This window comes from Mixophyes fleayi, chromosome 6 (genome assembly GCF_038048845.1).
Source record: "Mixophyes fleayi isolate aMixFle1 chromosome 6, aMixFle1.hap1, whole genome shotgun sequence".
In the NCBI taxonomy this organism is placed as follows: domain Eukaryota; kingdom Metazoa; phylum Chordata; class Amphibia; order Anura; family Limnodynastidae; genus Mixophyes; species Mixophyes fleayi.
In genome coordinates this window covers 99,874,044-99,893,779 of record NC_134407.1, presented here as the reverse complement: position 1 = coordinate 99,893,779, position 19,736 = coordinate 99,874,044, and the positions used below count along the sequence as shown (strand labels likewise).

Here is a 19,736-nt window from a genome sequence, read left to right as displayed (position 1 = left end):
TCCGGAATGGACCCGCAGAGCAAATTCTACTATACATTCGTAACTGTTATATGTCCATAGTCTACTGGCTGTATCCTAGATTTATAACAGTAAAGACACAGTTTATCTACTGAAGATGGGATACTTCCATATGAGGATATCTAATCACTACACGACTCATAATTATTACAACATGACTGATAAGTGTTATTATTAATTACATAACATAAATAAGCACACAACTTATTTAAGTTATGCCACGGCCAATTGGATATAAATAAGTAAATAACTGCAAGTCAATCATATCCATCTAATAATTCATTATTACTGTGTATGGTCACACCATGATTTCAAGTCTATAGCAAATAATAAAAAGTAGCGTGGCACCTGTGAACCTATGTGCTCTTTCCACAACTCCGGCCAAATTTACCGTACATTAAAACGATGTATTTTATGACTGCAGTCTAGATCTACGCCTAACTGTAGCGATGTGTCAACTCTATGACGCTCAGCCTCTCTATCCCTTTTCACGCTGCACTCTATGGTAGTGGTGGAAGGGCTCCCGGAAGTGATTTGTGCAGCATGGAAAGCAGAGTGCATGATATTTGGTAGAGGGAGTTAACGTGTCACGATTTGGTTCAATGGTTTATCGCGATTACTTCACAGTACTATGATGAAGGAGCAATTTAGAGAGACCGATGTGGCTAAAAAGATGTGAGTGGTTATTTACTATGAACTGGTGATTGCAAATAATAAGTATAAGGAAATATGTAACATTCTTTAATAGTTACTCAGTTAAAAGAGTGTATCAACATCTGCCTTGAGTAAGGACAGAAACAATGTAATGAATCTAATCACATAGTATTAAATGGTCACAAAATAATGGCAAGTGCAAAGTGTTTAAAATTTCCATAATTTTTTCTTTTTAATGCACACATCTGAAGTGACTGAGTGGTGGTGCTCAAATACACTCATGACATTTTTTTTGCAAGCTACGGTATGCTTTTTTTTAATCTCCATTCGTGACCTAAAAAGTGCATAATAGCATGAAAATAACTGTCAGCCAGGAGTAGTAGTGCCTGTTCACTGTAATTTGTGATCTTTGTGCATGAAAATAAAGTTAATGAAAATTTGAAACAGTGGGTATAATTATTTTGGGTCTTTTTTTTCCATTGACATATGTTGCATCCTAATAGTGGTACATAGATTAGCATTGGTGCCTTCTAGTGCTGGGATCTTGGGTTTTCTTCTGACCTGTATGTTATGTGTAATAGGGAATGCAACTATACTTATACTGAACTACTTGATCTATTTTTTTGCTTTTCCTCATACTTCTACAGAAGCCACATTTGTTTTGGGGTGAAGTCTGCAGAGCAGATGAGGCAGCAGGCACACATCCAGGTGGTAAGCAAGAGCTTGTACAGCCAAGACAACAACCATTCACCTCTTCCTTATGGGGTTCTGGATCATCGCATGGTAAATGAATATGCAAGGTTCAAGTTTGATGATTTTGCTATATCGTAGTACCATCAAGTACTTGGCCAGATATAGTAATCTGTAGTAGCTTAATAGCTTTTATTTGTTGTTTTTAACCACTTTAGTTTTTGTAGTGAACATTATAATGTTTAATCTTTAGTTGTTGTTTTGTTGATGTTTTTTTTTCTCTTTTCAAAACAAAGTTGTATAGATTGCTCGGTCTGTGTGTAGCATTCTTTTTTGTTGTATTCATCATGGCTTGGAAAAATTAAGGTAATTATTTTCCACCAATCATTTCTTCTACCATACTGGCCCCATTAAATACATTTTATAATGTAGCTGATTTTCATATATGCTTTTGTTTAATAAAAGTCAGGAGATCCTGGAGACCTAGCATCTCGTATTGCTTCTGACTGCATTAAAATTGGCTAAATGTGTGTATTTCAAAGTTTATTAATTTTACAATGCTTAAAGGGTGACATTCTTTAACTGTGTAGTTCCTGTTCAAGCTTTTTCAGAACAAGGTAAAGCATATTGTGAATTTTATAAACTTTGTAGTTAGTGCTTATCATTGCCAGTACTATTTCTATTATAGAATCTACATAAGGTACCCCAGATTAGTGTGGTAATTCAGACATTAAAAGCACAAATAAAATCCAAAAATAAGGGAGACATATGTTAACTGTATTCTCGCTTCTCGTTGGAGGACTGAACAGTAGTTATCTATATAGAAGTAAGTTTTAAATTATTTGTTATTGTAACAATTTGCCTGAGTAATTTGTCTCTTGTCTAGCAGTAGTGTTTGTTTCATTTTTGTATTCGTGTTAAACTAGATACATCATGTAAATATTTTACAAACAGAGAATGGTACTTTAAAATGTCAGCTATCCTTTCTGCATTTGTCTGCCCATGCGAAGCAGTATAGAAAACAAAACTTCAACATTTTTATGATTATCTCAAACTCTGTTTCTTAATATTTTTTATTTGCCTCAGGGTACTAGTGAGAAGGATCGTCCCTGCCTGACCTGTGGGAAGAACTTGGCTGAATGTCTGGGACATTATGGTTATCTAGACTTGGAGTTACCTTGCTTTCATGTTGGTTATTTCAAGGCAGTCATTGGCATATTACAGGTAAGATAACCCATTAACTTCTATATGGAACTAATCAGATTGCCTATGTCCAAGTTTATCACAAGCCTATAAATTGAACCTGGAAACCAAACAAGCTTCAGCTGTTGCATGAATATGCCAATTTCTGCCATTAGAACAAGTTGTTAAAACTATTGCTAACAGTTTATCAGACCCCCGTTCTCCACTGTTGTCTTCCAGATGATCTGTAAGAACTGTTCACATATCATGCTGACCTCGGAGGAGAGAAAGCAATTCCTGGATTACCTGAAGAGGCCAGGGCTCACCTATTTGCAGAAGAGAGGCTTAAAAAAGAAAATCTCAGAAAAATGCCGCAAAAAAACCATTTGTCTATTTTGCAAAGCCTTCAACGGTTAGAAATGACAGCTTTCATAAATGTGTTTATTTCAAATATGCAGGTGTATCAATGTTTTGGGGCTTTGATTTTCATAGGGGTGGCTCTTTTTCCTTTTACACATGTTTTTAAAACTTTTCACTCAACCCTAACTTGTGCTGCACCCACCCACAGCTATTGGGCTCAGTTAATGACAAATAGTAGGAACAGTTAGCAATATATGAACTTTTACTGGTTCTATTTGTGCAGTTGACTCCAGAAGCCAATGGGTATCCACTGTACAAACAGCCAGAGTTCCATGCTAGACAATATTTGACTCATGTCATGAAATTGCTATCTCTGTATACCAGGATAGTGAACGATTGGTAAGAAATGCTGGGATTTGTGTTGTGAATCTTCATATTCTGCAAACCATTGATGGATATAATGATGGTATTTGTAATTGCATAACTGCCGAGAACATTCTCGTCAAGTGACCTGGGCACTGCATTATATAAAAGCCACCAAAATTGTTGCCTCCAGTTTGTGCAAGCCATCAGAATTGGAGTCTACATTGTATACTAGTGACTGGAATAGTAGTTATGCTTTATGTACTAGTCATCACAGTTGGGTTCTGCATTGTGTGCTTGCCTTAAGAATGAAGGTCTGTATTGTGTGCTTGCCACAAGAATAGTTAGTTTTATACACTTGCCTCCAGAATGGTTGTGTGTTATAAGCTGTCCCATGGTTGATCCTTACCTTTGACCCCATGTTTTTTTAAAACCAGCTCTGCTATTATGAAGTTAAAATGTCAAACACAATTGGAGTAGCAACTTATGTTCATTGTTTTATCCAGTCACATACATCTTCTGAGAATGTAAAATAGATTTGAATAAACTGTTGGAGATGTTTGTGTTGCAATCCAAAAGGTTTTCTCCTATTCACTCAGGTCCAGTGAAAAAGTGTGGCTTACTAAAAATCATTCATGAAAAGTACAAGACCACCAAAAAGGTGGTGGACCCTAAGGTGTCTCAGTTCCTGCAGTCTTTTGAAACCGCAATAGAGCACAACAAGGAAGTAGAGGCTCTCTTGGGACGGGCACAGGTAGGCATATTGGCTGTATTGTGCTATTGATGACTCATTACAGGTTTTCATAAGTTCCCCAGTATTTTGTACATACTTTCAAAGAGATATATGTTTATGTACATTTTATATTTGTATATGTTATATTTATTGGTTTCATTCTCATGATTAAAACAAAAAGTATCCTCAATGCTTACAGATTTGTTCAAGTTATTGAAGGGATTGTTAATGTATAAGTAGAATTTGCAAACCTCAGAATTATACTTTGACTTTGAGCAGGGGCTGTCTGTAAAATATTGTCCCCAAACGCACCTAAAGTGGAATGTGCATTCCTCTAATGAAGTGAACTTGGGAAAACAATGTTTTGTTGATTTTCTCAGACATGTAGTGCCTCAATAAATAAAATTTTCATGAATCACTCAAAACTGAAAGCTCTTGTAGCAGATGATCCCATCATGATCCCAAAATAAAACTTTGTGGCTTTATTAACAAGAGTATGAACACTTTTTGAGATGTTTTTTAAAAATTTGGCTTTTTTAGAAAATCATTTTTAAATTTTTCATTTTTCTTGAAACTGCTGTGTTAAAAATCATATGAAAGCCCATATAGGGATGTTTGAAATGAGACATTGATCACCTCTGTAGCTTAATCAGGTGATCTACACATGCAATTTAAAAAAAATGTTGAAAGCTGAAAGCAGCTTTAAAGGCATGTAACTTCAAAACCAGTGTACACATATCAGCCTAAGATTTTGGGGTTTTCTTTACCATTTATTATACCAAATTTCATTACAATTTGAAACCTTGATTTGATCTGGAATGACTTGACAGTTGGTAACCTTTACAAAGAGTTTATGTGCTACGGTCTATTCGCTCAATTTGACTTGGGCCCAGATGGGTCTGATCTAGTTTATGGGGACAGGCTGAGCATAAAGAGGAGCGAGTGGTACACAGTTGACCCTTTAGACCCATTGGGCACTCAGGCGGATCCAGTGAATAGAACATAGCAGGTTAGTGCTTAGTTTTTATTTTAACTATTTGTAATGTGCCCAAAATGAAATGTAGCCTTTGGAGTTTTAAATTCTGTTTTAGTGTTTTTGAAAAGTACATCTGTTCCAAGCAGTAACTCTTTTCAATAAAATACTTTTACTGTTCTTGAGGTTTTACCCACAAATTTCAGAGGTTGTGTTCTTAAAGAATGTGCATATGAAAACACTGGAATCTTTGCCTCTTACTAATGAAAAACAGTGGGCAGCGGTGGCTTAGTTCTCTTGATGTACCATAACGGTTGTCTCAATCCATACAGGAAAATCTAAATCCACTTGTGGTGCTGAATCTTCTGCGACTGATCCCTGCTGAGGACATTCCTCTATTACTTATGAACCCAGATGCCGGTAAGCCTTGTGACCTTATTCTCACCAGGCTTTTAGTCCCCCCACTCTGCATTCGACCCTCAGTTGTGAGTGACCTAAAAGCTGGCACCAATGAAGATGACCTCACCATGAAGTTGACAGAAATCATATTTTTAAATGACGTCATCAAGAAGGTGAGTCAACTCTTGTACTTCTCTGCTTAGTTATTTTTTCTGTAATTTCTCTGGATTAGGTTTTATCATGAACGACATTTAGGCTTTGCCTTGTGTAAGAATGTATAGTTCGCCTCCTTGCATGTTATAACTGGATTGGAAAGGAAGAAGTAATGCTTATTGGCACATAAATGTGTGGCCTGACATTACTATATAGAGAAATAGTTTTTTGGGGGGGAACATGGTATTCCCTCCCCCCCCAAAAAAAATGTCCTAGTAGAGAATTGGAAGACTGTTCAAGCATGAAACATTGACATTATTCATTGATAAGGCAGTGTAGTATAGAAATTAGTGAAGTAAAGAGGGTCCATTCATACATTATTGTAATCAATCCCAAATGAAGTACTAAATCATTTATAATTGTTGCTGGAATATTCATACAGTGTCAGTTCCACAGGCAAGTATAAACACTATTAAATGATGAGCTGGAGAGCTTTGCACACAATAGCATCACCTGATTCGTTTCTCTGCCTCTTAGGAGGCGGTTTCATCAGAGCCTCTTCAGCTTATCATTTAGTGTTCTTGGCTGTGGAACTGACGCTGTATGAATATTCCAGCCGCATTGAAACGGAGTACTTCTGGGACTAAGGTACAGCAAATAATTCATTCGTAGACTGTCAAGAGAACTTTGCTTATTGCTTAGATTTGTTGCCTAACAAATTGAATCTGTCATTATCTGAATGATCTCTGGGATTAGTCCCTAATGCTATGAACATTTACTACATAACAAAATATCAACTTATGGTTATATAAAGGAGGCTAACATTCCGATTGTTTAAAACACAAAGTTTCTGAACAATATATTAGTATGATGAAGCTGGATGAAATTTTACATTTTTGGAACATGATTTTGTAGTTATATACTTGCCACTTTTAGCGGGAATTTTCTATGTGTTATTATATATGTGGTTATATTGGTTTTAATTTGGAATTATAATAAATATATATATTTTTCACTTTAACCTGCACTCTTCTTCTATGTTGATTTTTTTATTTCTGATTGTATAGCAGATACAGCATCTGCTAATGTTGTAGCAGCGGTTAGTGAAGCACCCGAATACACCCGTTGGCGCTTGTCTTGTGTGTTTTTTTCTAGTGTTTGTTTATTGCCTGCTTCTTGTATGCGTGTATTTATTGTATGTGCTAATAAAGTTTCTCTTTCATCCAGTCTGTGGGACACTGCTACCATGGGTTGTGGAGGGCAGCTCGGTAGTTGGCACCTAGCTAGTTAACTTTAGCAACTGCTGACAGACCCCTCCCCTCTACAATCCCCCTGTCACCTCCCAGTTTTTTCTAGGTGCCCAAGGAGTTGGGCTGCTATATTAACTGCTACTGTTAATTTTATTAATTTATATTTAGTTTTTAATTTATTTGTTTCTAACTTTTTTTTTTTTTTTACTTTACAGGGACTTTTATTTTGAAGGCAGACCTGGGAGTGTGTTCTGCCATAGAGAACACACTCCATGAACCGCAGCGCAGACACTGCTCTGTCAGATGAGAGCCGAGGGCTCTCGCTGGCACACTCTTCGGTGTCTGAAACAGAGTGACAAGCAGTCTCTCCAGACCGCTGTCACTCTCAGCCTCCCCGATAACCGGCACTGCCACTGCAGGCATAGAGCGCCGGTTATCGGATCACCAGCCGACGGCCATCTTAGATTCGGAGGAACGGATGAGGAGACTAAGAGGCAGCAAGAAGGGGGCAAAACCAAGATCCCCCCCCTCAAAAATAGGAGGGGGCATAGGGGTCAGAACCGCTGCAGGAGACCTCAATCTTTTTGAGGTCTCCATTATTCTGCCGTTCTATATTTTCTTAAACAAAAAAAAAGAGAGAGAGCGGAGACTAAAACGGAAGAGGGGAAGCTAAAACTAGATAGAGCTCCCCTGCTCTTCAAGTCACTTGGAACATTCCGGTCTTCTGGCGCTAAGAGAAGCCCCGTAAGAGAGACATCTTGGTGGGAGCAGGCACCAGGACACTGCTGTTGGACTTCTCCCCTGTTTTGGCCCTTTGGGCTGAGTATCTCTAATTTCATTAAGCATTTACAAAATTGTATTTGTTTGCTGACAAGTGGGGCTAGTAGGGGTAATATTGTTGTACTCTTTACTTGCCAATATCACATTGTTTCTTTAAAAAAAAGTATAACTGCAACTTTTATTTGTAGATTAGTTGATTACTTGTTCTTTTCTCTGTCTCTCTCACTCTCTCTCTCTCAAGTCTGGTGTGCTTGGTGATTCTTTCCTTTGTAAAATGTCGGATAAAGGAAAAGGTCCTATGGCTAAATATTTTACCTGTTCTAGATGTAAGGTTAAATTACCATGTGGGCAGAAGGACCCGTTGGCGCTCTGTGCTGATTGCAAAGGGGGGGCCCCCCTCCACGCAAACCCAGCACACTCCAGCCCCTCTGACGGAGAAACCGGCCTGGGTGGCTTCTCTGACACAGTCTGTTTCCTCTTTAGCCCAGCTTTTCACTAAATCTACTCCGTTACTGACAAGCTTGGCAACTCTTCCTACTGTGCCGAATAATGCTGTTACAGCTTTGGGGCTTCCGGCTGCGACTGCTTCTACTGGAACGGTTAAGGCAGGCCCTTCTTCTTTAATTACGGATCAGGCCCCTGTCCCGACAGAACCAGCATGGTCCTCATCATTAATAAAAGGTTTAGACAGACTAAACCAGTTGCTTGAATACCCAGATTGGGGCCCTACTAAAAGAAAGCGGTTTAGATCCGCTAATCCTCTACTGTCCTTCTCAGATTCAGAGGGGTTTTCTGAAGAGGAAGGGGAAACAAGTTTTGATCCGGATCAGGTTCAACTGTCTGATCAGGAAGAAACTGCCAGATATCAAGTTATTGATGATTTGGTATTAGCGGTGAAGCAGGCTTTGGACCTCCGTGAGACGGAGGATCCTAGTCCTATAGACAAAAGTATTTTTAAGAAAGCCGGAAGAAAGGTTATTCATTTTCCTCCTTCTGCAGAACTGAAAGATATTGCTGAGGGAGCTTGGAAACAACCTGATAAAAAGTTGTCTATTCCAAAAACATTTTCCTCCTTGTATCCATTACAAGAAGAGGATCTGGCTCGGTGGGAAGGAATCCCAAGAGTGGATACTCCCGTAGCCCGTTTAGCCCGCCACACTACCCTGTCGGTCCCGGGCACAGCACCTCTGCAGGACTCCACTGACCGCAAAATTGAATCTCAACTGAAATCTATTTTTGCAGCAGCAGGTTCTTCCTTTAGACCCACATTTGCTTCAGCTTGGGTTTCTAGAGCCATGGAAGCATGAGCAGAGCAGCTGGCAGAGGCCTTTGCAGAACTCAGAATTGCTTCCCCTAGCTTTACATTTAAAGGAAGCATATGGGTATCTTTATGAGGCAGCTCAGAACACAGAGTCTGTGTCTTCCTCTATTCAGGCTGCGGCAATTTCAGCAAGAAGAACCTTATGGCTGAAATCCTGGGAGGCGGATTCGGAATCTAAAAAATCCCTGCAAACCATTCCGTTTTCAGCATCCGGTTTGTTCGGCCCGGAGTTAGACAGTATTATTTCTCAGGCAACAGGTGGCAAAAGCACCTTTTTGCCAATGAACTTAGCAGAGCCCGGAACCCGCGTTTTAGCTCCTTTAGGCAGTCCTTTTGGGGAACCTCCTTTCCTAGGGGCCAGTCATCCAAGGGAAGACAACCGAATTCTAGAGGCTTCTCAGTCAGAGGTAGGTCCTCTTTCTCAGCTAGACGTCAGGCCTCCAAGGCTCAGGAGAAGCCTGCATCCTGACTGCCACTCTACTCACCAGGAGGTGGCAACAGTAGGGGGACGCCTGTCTCTTTTTCTAGAACAATGAATAGCGACCTCTCAGGATCCTTGGATTCTGAGCATTATATAAAGGGGGTACATGATAGACCTGCTGGGCCCTGTTCCACATTGTTTCTTTGTAACCCCGCTACCCCGAGATCCACAGAGAAGACAGGCGATACAGAGTTGTGTCGCCTCTCTTTTTTTCGGCAAGAGTCATTTGCAGGGTCCCAGAAGACCAGAAAGGGAGAGGCTTTTATTCAAATCTTTTTCAGGTCAGGAAACCGGACGGTTCCTTTCGACTCATCTTAAATCTAAAGAACCTCAATGTGCACTTACGAGTGGACAAATTTCGGATGGAGTCCCTGAGGTCAGTATAAACAGCTTGGAAAGGAATCAGTTTATGGCTTCCATAGACATAAAGGACGCATACCTCTACGTTCCTATTTGGAGCGGTCATCAGTCTCTCCTCAGATTCACAGTGGGGGCCTCCCATTATCAGTTTTGGGCTCTTCCCTTCGGCCTCTCCACGGCTCCAAGGGTTTTCACTAATATGTCTGTAATGGCAGCCTGTCTTCACTTAAAGGGAGTTCAGGTAGTGCCCTACTTAGACGATCTGCTCATCAAATCCACCTCAGAGATTTGCTTAAAACGGCACTTATCCCTCACCATAGCTTTCCTCGAGAGCCATGGGTGGTTAATAAACTTAAAGAAATCCCAGATGGTTCCGTGCCAGCGCATGATCTTCCTGGGACTCATCATGGACCCCAAACAACAGAAGATGTTTCTGCCTGTAGAGAAAATCAGATCGTTTCAGGTCTTGTCCTCTTCCAGTCTTTCAATTCACTTGTGCATGCGTCTTCTAGGGAAGATGGTGGCCTCCTTCGAGACGATCCCTTTCGGTCGTGCTCATTCCCAGTGCTTCCAGCGGGACCTCTTGACAAAATGGTCAGGATCCCACCTACATTTGGATCGCCAGAAGATCTCTCTGTCCACGGATGCGAGAAATTTGCTTTAGTGGTGGCTGATTCAGGATCACATGTCGGTGGGCAAGTCCTTTGCTCCATGGTCATGGATCATAGTCACAACAGATGCCAGTCTGAAAGGTTGGGGGGCTGTAGCCCTTCATCTCCGACTCCAGGGTCTTTGGTCAGTCCAGGAGTCCGCCCTATCCTTCAACACGTTAGAGTTGAAAGCAATTCTTTTGGCTTTTCGTGGGGCCCAAACCCTTCAGGGCCATCCAGTCAGGGTTCAGTCCGACAATGCCACGGCTGTGGCATATGTCAACAGACAAGGAGGAACGAGAAGTTCAGCTGCAATGCAAGTATCAGCTCAGATATTTGCTTGGGCGGAACAATATGTTCCAGCAATCTCGGCAGTGTTCATTCCAGGAATAAAAAACTGGGAGGCCGATTATCTCAGTCGCAATGCGATGATGCCAGGGGAGTGGTCCCATCCGGAAGTCTTTCAGTCTCTAGATCAGAGGTGGGGTCTTCAGGATATAGAACTCATGGCCTCCAGGCACAACAGAAAGGTTCCCAGGTTTTGTGCAAGGGCAAGAGACCCCTTAGCAGTAGCAGTGGATGTAATGACCATGGGATTTCAGGTTGGGATAACTGTTCCCCCCCAAATTCCCATGCTTCCTCGAGTACTTAGACGGGTGAGGCAGGGCGATCTGCCGGTAATTTTGATAGCACCTGCATGGCCACGTCGAGTGTGGTACGCGGACATAATCTCCATGGCGGTAGGGCAAGAACATCGTCTTCCGTCATGAGACGATCTTCTCCTGCAAGGTCCTTTTCGTCACCAGAATTTACCTCGGTTAAATTTAACGGCATGGCTGTTGAAGCCAGGCTCTGGCGGGCTAGGGGTTTCTCCCCCAGTGTAGTGAACACTCTGCTGCGAGCTCGGAAGCCAGTTTCAGCTCGCATCTATCATCGTATTTGGCGAGTCTATATCAGATGGTGTAAAAATAAGTCCTGTCACACGTCCTCTTTTCGTCTGCCTCGATTATTGGCTTTTCTTCAGGATGGTCTGGAAGCGGGTCTCCGTTTAGGTTCCTTAAGGGTTCAGGTATCAGCACTTTCAGTTTTCTTTCACCTGAAGTTAGCGGATTTGCCAGACATCAAGACTTTTCTTCAGGGAGTCTTACATATTCAGCCTCCCTACGTTCTGCCTACAGCACCATGGGATCTTAATCTGGTACTTGAGATGCTTACAGGGCCCCCTTTTGAACTATTACTTGCTGCAGATTTTAGGTCTCTGACCTGGAAAGTCATCTTTCTTTCAGCGATTGCATCTGCACGCAGAGTTTCAGAGTGGGGAGTTCTGTCTTGTCGAGAACCATATTTGGTTTTTCACGAGGACAGAGCGGTATTAAGAACTCTCCCTTTCTTTTTTACCGAAGGTAGTTTCGGCCTTCCATTTAAACCAGGGAATTGTGGTTCCGGTCTTTATATCGGCTTCTCATTCTGATCAGCAGTATATGGAGAAATTAGATGTGGTTAGGGCTCTCCGTATTTACGTTAAGAGAACTTCCCAGGTTCGGCATACCGATTCTCTGTTTGCCCTTTTTGATTCTAATTAAAGAGGCTGGCCAGCCTCAAAACAGTCTATTGCAAGATGGATTAAGGCAACCATTAAACAGGCTTACATCAGGGCTAACCGTCCTGTGCCAGAGAGACTTACGGCCCTTTCCACCAGGTCGGTAGGGACGTCGTGGGCAGTGATAAATGGGGCTTCTACGGACCAGCTTTGCAGAGCAGCCACCTGGTCCTCTGTCCACACCTTTACCAAATTCTATCGGTTTAATGTATTTGCGTCTGCGGGTGCAAATTTTGCTCGTAGTGCTCTACGAGCCGGGCTTTCAGAGCAGTCCCACCCTTAGGGGGCTGCTTTAGAACATCCCCATGGTAGCAGTGTCCCCCAGACTGGATGAAAGAGAAAAGAGGATTTTTGTACTTGCGTTAAATCAGTTTCTCTGATTCCGCATGGGGGACACTGCGATCCCTCCCTTTTCCTCTGTGTGCTCTTGTTTGATTGGCCTTTTCTCCTTTGGGCTTTTTAATTAACTGGGAGGTGACAGGGGGATTGTAAAGGAGAGGTGTCTGTCAGCAGTTGCTAAAGTTAACTAGCTAGGTGCCAACTCCCGAGCTCCCCTCCACAACCTATGATGGTAGCAGTGTCCCCCAGACGGAATCAGTGAAACGGATTTAACGTAAGTACAAAAATCCTCTTTTTTAAATGATTTTACACCTTTGGAACGCCCCCTGCTTTTGTTTTTAAAGCTGTAATGTGTCAAACTATACACTGCAATGTTTTTTGTTTTGGTTTCCAGCATAGAATCTCGGGAGCCAAAACTCAGATGATAATTGAGGACTGGGATTTCCTGCAGTTGCAGTGCGCGCTTTACATTAATAGCGAACTCTCTGGAATTCCCATGAACATGGCTCCCAAAAAATGGACACGTGGCTTTGTTCAAAGGCTAAAGGGAAAACAAGGTAACATAAAGGTCTTTTTTAGTATTTTCCTAAGAATTCAGGCTTCTTATGTGAATCACTTATAACTTCCATTAGACGTGCAACGACTAGTGCTATCAAATATGTAAAACTAGTATATGTAAGCAAAGTTAGTTTATTTTACATGGCTATTAAGACAAGGCTAGCAGCCTCTGTTGCCGGGAGGGGGGGGGCTATTGCTAGGGCAGGAGGCGGACGGGAGGGGGGTAAGATCCCTGCAGCATCTCCTCCTTGACAGTAGGGCTTCCTGACCAGGCACACCACCTGAAAAAACCAATAGCAGCCACTATGATAGCAGCCTTGTGTAGCAGTCACTTCTCTCCATCTACCTGCTTAGCCATAGGGTTTAGTAGGGATTTATTGGGTTACTTGTGTCGGGGGGGGGTCCTTTTGTATTTGCTTGTCTGTTCAGTTTCACATCCTCTCGGATTGTGCAATTGTTGGCCTTTCTTCTCTTTTCTTCCCTTATTTTCTGTCATGTCATCCAGGGCTAAGCCTGGAGTTGTCATACCAAGTTGCCTTCTGCCCAATCTGGGGACTATACCGTGAGCGTGACTTGTGAGGTGGAGATCCAGTGTCAGCTAATGCCTTAGTGTGACTGCTGAAATTAGAGCCAGCCTGGGCCAAGTCCCTGACTCCGACCATTTCTGTGCTTGCATAGTTCGCTGCATGCTTTAGAGAGTAGGGTGGGTATACTAGATGGGTCAGGTCAGTGCAGCAGTTATTTCAGGTACCGTGTTCTTTTGAGAGGATTCTGACATCTACTACCACTTTTGTACCTCAGAATCGTCAACTTCCAGAGCTCTGATGGCGACAAGATGGCGACAATTCCTTTTCCTAATGTTGCTACCTTAAGGGACCATACTTAAGATAATTTACACAGTGGCAGAGGCTTCCATTAGACCCAATTTGGCTTCTGCCTGGTGGGTGGAACAGTTGGCAGAGGGTTTGGAGTCTAATCAGATTTACTTACCTTAGTAGAGCATATATGCAAAAGGAATCTGACTAGAGGCGGCCATTAATATGGGGCTTATTGGGTCTATGATTTCAGCCTCTGCAGCACCTCGTACCCTATGGATGCGGTTCTGGGAGGTGGACGCATATCCCAAGTAATCTCTGGAATCCCCTCTGTACTCCAGTAAGGTCCTGTTTGGACTTGACCTGAATAAAATCATTGCTTAGGCCACCGGGAGGGGGGCTCTTTTCTGTTAATCCGCAGGGACCCTAGGTTTTATACTTTTCGTCCCTATGGAGGGATGAGTAAAAAGGCATGAGCAGCTAGACATCCAGCGTCTACACCCTCTGACAACAAGTTAGCATGACGGACAGGTACCCACCCGGGGACTCCTTTGGTTAGAGCCTGTCTGCTTCTCTTCAAGGACTAGTGGTTCTGTTTCACCACAGACGTCTGGGTAAGAGGCAGCATCAGCTAGGGATACATAATAGATTTCCACACTTCTTCTCCATGAAAGGCCATTCGGTCCCTCATTTCGGCAGGGTTGGTTATTCCTCTGCTGGAAAAAGAAAACTTTTTGGATTTTTACTCAAACCTCTTCCTGGTTCAGAAGCTGGACTGCTCCTTCTGACCTATTCTGAATCTGAAATCCCTAAACATTCAGTTGAGGTTGGACAGGCTCAAGATAGTTGTTACAGTCAGTCATCAACATGGACTGGGAAGAGTTTATGGTGTTTATGGACATCAAGGACGCCTATATTCAGGTTCCAAATTTGTAAGGGTCTCAATGCTTTTTCAGATTTGCTGTTCAATCTCCGCTTTATCAGTTTTTGGGCCCTACCCTCCAATCTGGCGACAAGGCCCAGGGAATTCTCCAAGATCATGGTAGTAATTGTGGCCTTCTTACATCCTGAGTGATGACAGTCATTATATACCTCAAAGATCTACGATTAAGGTGAGTTTTGCTTCACTGGTGACCGATAAGGAGCTTTCTCAACAGGGCTTTCCCGTTTGCCACTTGGATATTGGTTTCAGAGGGGTTTGAACTCTGAAGCAGTCCATAAATGAGTTGTCGCTCAGAGCAGTTCTCAATGCTCTGTACGCAGATCAGCAATTTCTGCAAATAAGGACCATAATGGTGCAAGGTGGCAGCAAGACTGCCCTGGCCATAAGGGAGACTGCAAAAATCTTCTATTGGGTGAAACATTTTCAGCAGTCTTCATCCAAGGCACACAGACTCTAAAGTCACTTACTCAGCAGGTTGGTTCGTCATGCTGGGGAATGGTCTCTTCAACCAGAGATATTTCAGCAGCTGTTGTGAAGGTAGTGGTCAGCCAGAGTGCTCCTGCTCCAGGATGAGGGATCTGCAGGCGTTTCTAGTGGACGACATGTCTGTTCTTCAATCTCATTTACCTGTTCCCACCAGTAGCCATGGTTCCGCGGGTACTGAAAAAGGTAAAATTATAATGAGTTACAGTGATTCTTCTAGCATCAAATTGGCCTAGCTCGGTACACAGACATCATCAGCATTACTGAGGGTCCGGCGTGGCGCATGCCTTCCTCTTCCAGAGTTCACTTTGGCAGCCAGCCATAATTCTTACTGTCAAAGCGATCCAGTTTGCTCAGTTCCATGCACGACAGTTTCAGTTGGAACTTCTGTCGCAATGGAACAAATCTCATCGCAATCTGGCGAGTCAGGTTTTTCGCCTGTCTATGCAGACGCGTCAGTCTCTGATCTGGTGGCTACACAGGCAGAATCTCACCAGGGGACGCTTGTTCTCAATTTGGAATTGGATTCTGATAACAGACGCCAGCCTTCGGTGGTTGGGGTGCTGTCTGTCTTCAGGCTCGGTTTCAGGGGCTTTGGACTCGCAAAGAGTCCAAACTTCCAATAAATGTCTTGGAACTGCGCGCACTGTTTCACGCTCTAAAAAGTGCGCAACATTTGCTGCAGGGAAAGCCAGTAAAGATCCAATCGGACAATGTCACGGCAGTGGCATATCTCAACCATCAGGGCGGCACCAGGAGTTCCTAAGCAGGCAGACTCTGCATCCAGGGGAATGGTCTCTCCATCCGGAGGTGTTTCAACAGTTAGTGGTGAAATGGGGTCAACCGAATGTCGACATGATGGCATCTCGGTTGAATCACAAGGTTCCCCGCTACTGTTCCCGTGCAAGAGATCCCGAGGCAGTCGCGGTAGACGCTATGTCCGTCCCTTGGAGGTACCACTTAGTGTACCTTTTTCCTCCGATAGCCATGCTTCCACGAGTACTGAAAGAGAGAGGGTGTTCTAGTGCTTCTAGTAGCGACGGATTGGCCGCGCAGGGCTTGGTACACCGACGTACTCTTCATGGCAGGAGGTCGGTCGTGGCGGTTGCCAATACACCCAGATCTACTAACCCAGGGTCCCTTTTGTCATCAAGGTTTGCATCGTCTGGCTTTAACGGCCTGGCTGTTGAAGCTAGGATCCTAAGAGCTAAGGGTTTTTCGAATCGGGTGGTTCAGACCATGCTCCGTGTTCGAAAACCGGCTTCGGCCAAAATATATCATCGGGTCTGGAGGACATATATTGGTTGGTGCGAAAAGAAGGGATATCCTACATCTTCTTTTCGTCTGGCCAGGTTACTCAAGTTCTTGCAGGATGGCTTGGATGCAGGTTTGCGTCTTAGTTCTCTTAAGGGTGTCAGCTCTTTCAATCTTCCTTCAAAGAAAACTTGCTGTTATACCTGATGTGCAAACTTTCATTCAAGGTGTTCTCCATGTTCAACCTCCTTACATTCCTCCGGTTCCGCCATGGGATTTGAATTTGGTGTTGAGGGCTTTACAGCATCCACCGTTTGAGCCCTTGAATACGGTGGATTTCAAATTTCTTACTTTGAAAGCGGTTTTTCTTTTGCCCATTTCTATGGCACGCAGAGTTTCAGAGCTTGCGGCTTTGTCTTGCAAGCCTCCTCTGCTTGTTTTTCATGAGGATAGGGCAGTTCTTCGAACCAAGCCCGCTTTCCTTCCTAAAGTTGTGTCTAAGTTTCATTTGAATCAGGACATTGTTATTCCGACTTTATCAGATTCTTCTTCTCACGATGACGATGAGTCTTTTCGTTATCTTGATGTTGTTCGTGCCTTGCAAATTTATGTTAAAAGATCTTGCAAGTTACGCAAAACTGAGGATCTTTTGATTCTTTATGATGCTCACAAAAGAGGCTGGCCAGCTTCTAAGGTGATCATTGCTAGGTGGATTACGGCTGTTATCCGCCAAGCTTACAGTGGGGCTGGGGAGCCTGTCCCAGATAATCTACGGGCGCATTCTACAAGATCTGAAAGTGCTTCCTGGGCGGTCCGCCATGGTGCCTCCAGTGAACAATTGTATTAAGCGGCCACGTGGTCTTCTGTACACACTTTCACAAAGTTTTACAGATTTAATGTGTTTGCCTCTAGGGATGCAAATTTTGGGAGAAAGTTGCTTCGGGCCGTTTCTTCTGATCGTTCCCTCCCGTGAGACAGCTTTGGGAATGTCCCCAAGGTCCCGGTGTCCCCCAAGGATGTCAGAGAAAATGGGATTTTTATACTTACGTAAAATCCGTTTCCCTTAATCTGTTGGGGGCCACCGGGCGCCCACCCTTAAAGCTCTGGTCTTTCCTTCTGTTTGACATGTTGTTTGATTGTTAAGAGAATGATGTGTTAAGTTTATTCTCTTTTCTTTGGTTCTCTCTATCTCCCTTTCTGTGGGCTTGGTTAAACATAGACTGGCCTAGCAGGAGGTGGGGTATAGAGGGGGTGGAGCCTGAGCTTTTGTTTTAACTAAAAGTTAAAGTGCCAGCGTTCGCCTGTCCTACTCTATACCCCCAAGGTCCCGGTGTCCCCTAACGGGTTAAGAGAAACGGATTTTATGGAAGTATAAAAATCCCATTTTTTTTGCCTGTGGTTCAAACCTTCTTGCAGGGATTCATGCATGTGCAGTCATTATGCACATCTCCAAGGTCTCTGTGAGATCTACGTTTGGTGCTGACTGCCTTGCAGCACACAACCTTTTAAACCAGTTGTTTCGGTGTAGTTAAAATCTCTCATCTGTAAGTCTGTTTTCCTGTTGGCTGTGTCTTCTGTCAGGAGAGTTTCAGAGCTGGGGGCTTTGTCATGTAGATCTCCTTTCTTCATTTTTCATGAGAACAGAGCGGTATTTAGGACCTTGCCTTTATTTCTACCCAAAGTGCACCTGAATTGGGAGATTGTGATGCCAAATTTGGACCGGGATAAATCTCTAGGTGAAAAAGGTTCTCTGGATATGGTTTGGTCCCTGAGAGCATGACATGACCATGGGATTGCGCAGTAGCTGTTGGTCCTTTATGATGATCATTAAAGAGGCTGGCCAGCCTCTAAAGAGACTGATTACTCACCAGGCTTATATTGGAGCAGGAAAGCATGTCCCTGAAAATGGGGTGTCTCCTGGGTGGCCAGCTGTTTGAGGCAGCTACCTGGTCTTTGGTGTACTGTTTCACGAAATTCTGTAGATTTAATTTTTATTTTTTGTCCAACAATGCCACCACGACTTCTGAGCATATCTTCCCTTAAGGAAAGTTTTGGGATGTCCCCACAATCTCCAGTGTCCCCCATGGTTTGGGGCAGCACAGTGGCCAAGTGGTTAGCACTTCTGCCTCACAGCACTGGGGTCATGAGTTCAATTCCCGTCCATGGCCTTATCTGTCCTGTGCTATGCTAGTTTGTATGTTCTCCCCGTGTTTGCTCCGGTTTCCTCCCACTCTCCAAAAACATACTAGTAGGTTAATTGGCTGCTATAAAAACAATAAAAAATTGACCCTAGTCTGTCTGTCTGCGTGTGTATGTTAGGGAATTTAGACTGTAGGCTCCAATGGGGCAGGGACTGATGTGAATGAGTTCTCTGTACAGCGCTGCGGAGTCAGTGGCGCTATATAAATTAATGGTGATGATGGTGGTGATGGTTGGAAGAAAAAAAGAGGTTTTTGTACTTGCGTTAAATCCTTGATTCTGAATCCAAAAAATCTAGATGCCCTCCTTTTACGCTATTTTGTTGTTCTCAGTTATTGTTCTCTCACTGTTAGGATTCAGGATTTTCATTGGAGTTTTCTCCTCTTCCCCTTGAGCTGTACCCTGTTTTCTGTCCTTCTGGGCTTTGTTAGACAAATACTGAGGGTTAGAAAGTAGCCAGCAGAGTATAGAGGGGAAGGAGCGTATATTTCTGCACTAAATTTGAAAGTGCAAAAGCTTCAGCGACCACAATCTATACCAAATAGCCTCCAGTGTATTCAGAGAAAAGGATATAATGAAACTATGAAAATCCCTTTTTTAGTTACTGTCCTAAGTTTGCTGTGCAAGTCAGGTCTGATAAGTTACAACTACAAGCTTATGGGCTATTTTTACTAGGAACAAAATTTTTTATATTAAATGTGAATAGTGTCAAGAGTCGACGCTGCGGCGGCTCATCTCTCCTCTTGTGTTGCTTGTCCCGGCTGCTGTCTGACGGCCGGGATGTCCCTTCCTCCCATGCTTCCCGGCTGTCACCAGGGCGACAGCCAGGAGACTCCTGTCAATCACCGTCGTGGCTGGCTAGTTTGATAGCCGGGCACACTTCTTGCTGCAATTGACAGCCTTCTGAGGCTGATTGCAACCACTGTGGCTCCCTACTGCTCATTGGCTCCCATGTGTTTATAAGGCATGGAGGGCTGCACATTTTGGTGACCTGCTCTGTTTCTGTGTATACTTTTCTACTTGACCTGATTCTCTGTTGTGACCCTTGGTTTTGTTTCACGACCCTGCTTGCACTGTTTGCCCTGACATTTGGCTTTGTTACTGGAAATCCCTGCTCGCTGCCAGCCCTGACCATTTGGCCTGTCCGTGACTACTCTGTCTGCTACGGACCCCTGACC

At 43.4% G+C, this 19,736-nt stretch overlaps 1 protein-coding gene across 1 annotated transcript in view; it reads left to right on the top strand.

Annotated features, from left to right (window-relative positions):
- The first annotated feature begins 523 nt into the window (after positions 1–523).
- POLR3A (RNA polymerase III subunit A) overlaps positions 524–19,736 on the top strand; it is a 614,347-nt gene continuing 595,134 nt past the window's right edge. The window contains exons 1-7 of the mRNA XM_075217088.1: positions 524–693; positions 1,320–1,455; positions 2,449–2,586; positions 2,785–2,956; positions 3,867–4,021; positions 5,306–5,545; positions 12,701–12,863. Coding sequence (XP_075073189.1) covers positions 650–693; positions 1,320–1,455; positions 2,449–2,586; positions 2,785–2,956; positions 3,867–4,021; positions 5,306–5,545; positions 12,701–12,863 — 1,048 coding nt within the window. The 5' untranslated portion in view covers positions 524–649. The remainder of the gene's footprint in view (positions 694–1,319; positions 1,456–2,448; positions 2,587–2,784; positions 2,957–3,866; positions 4,022–5,305; positions 5,546–12,700; positions 12,864–19,736) is intronic.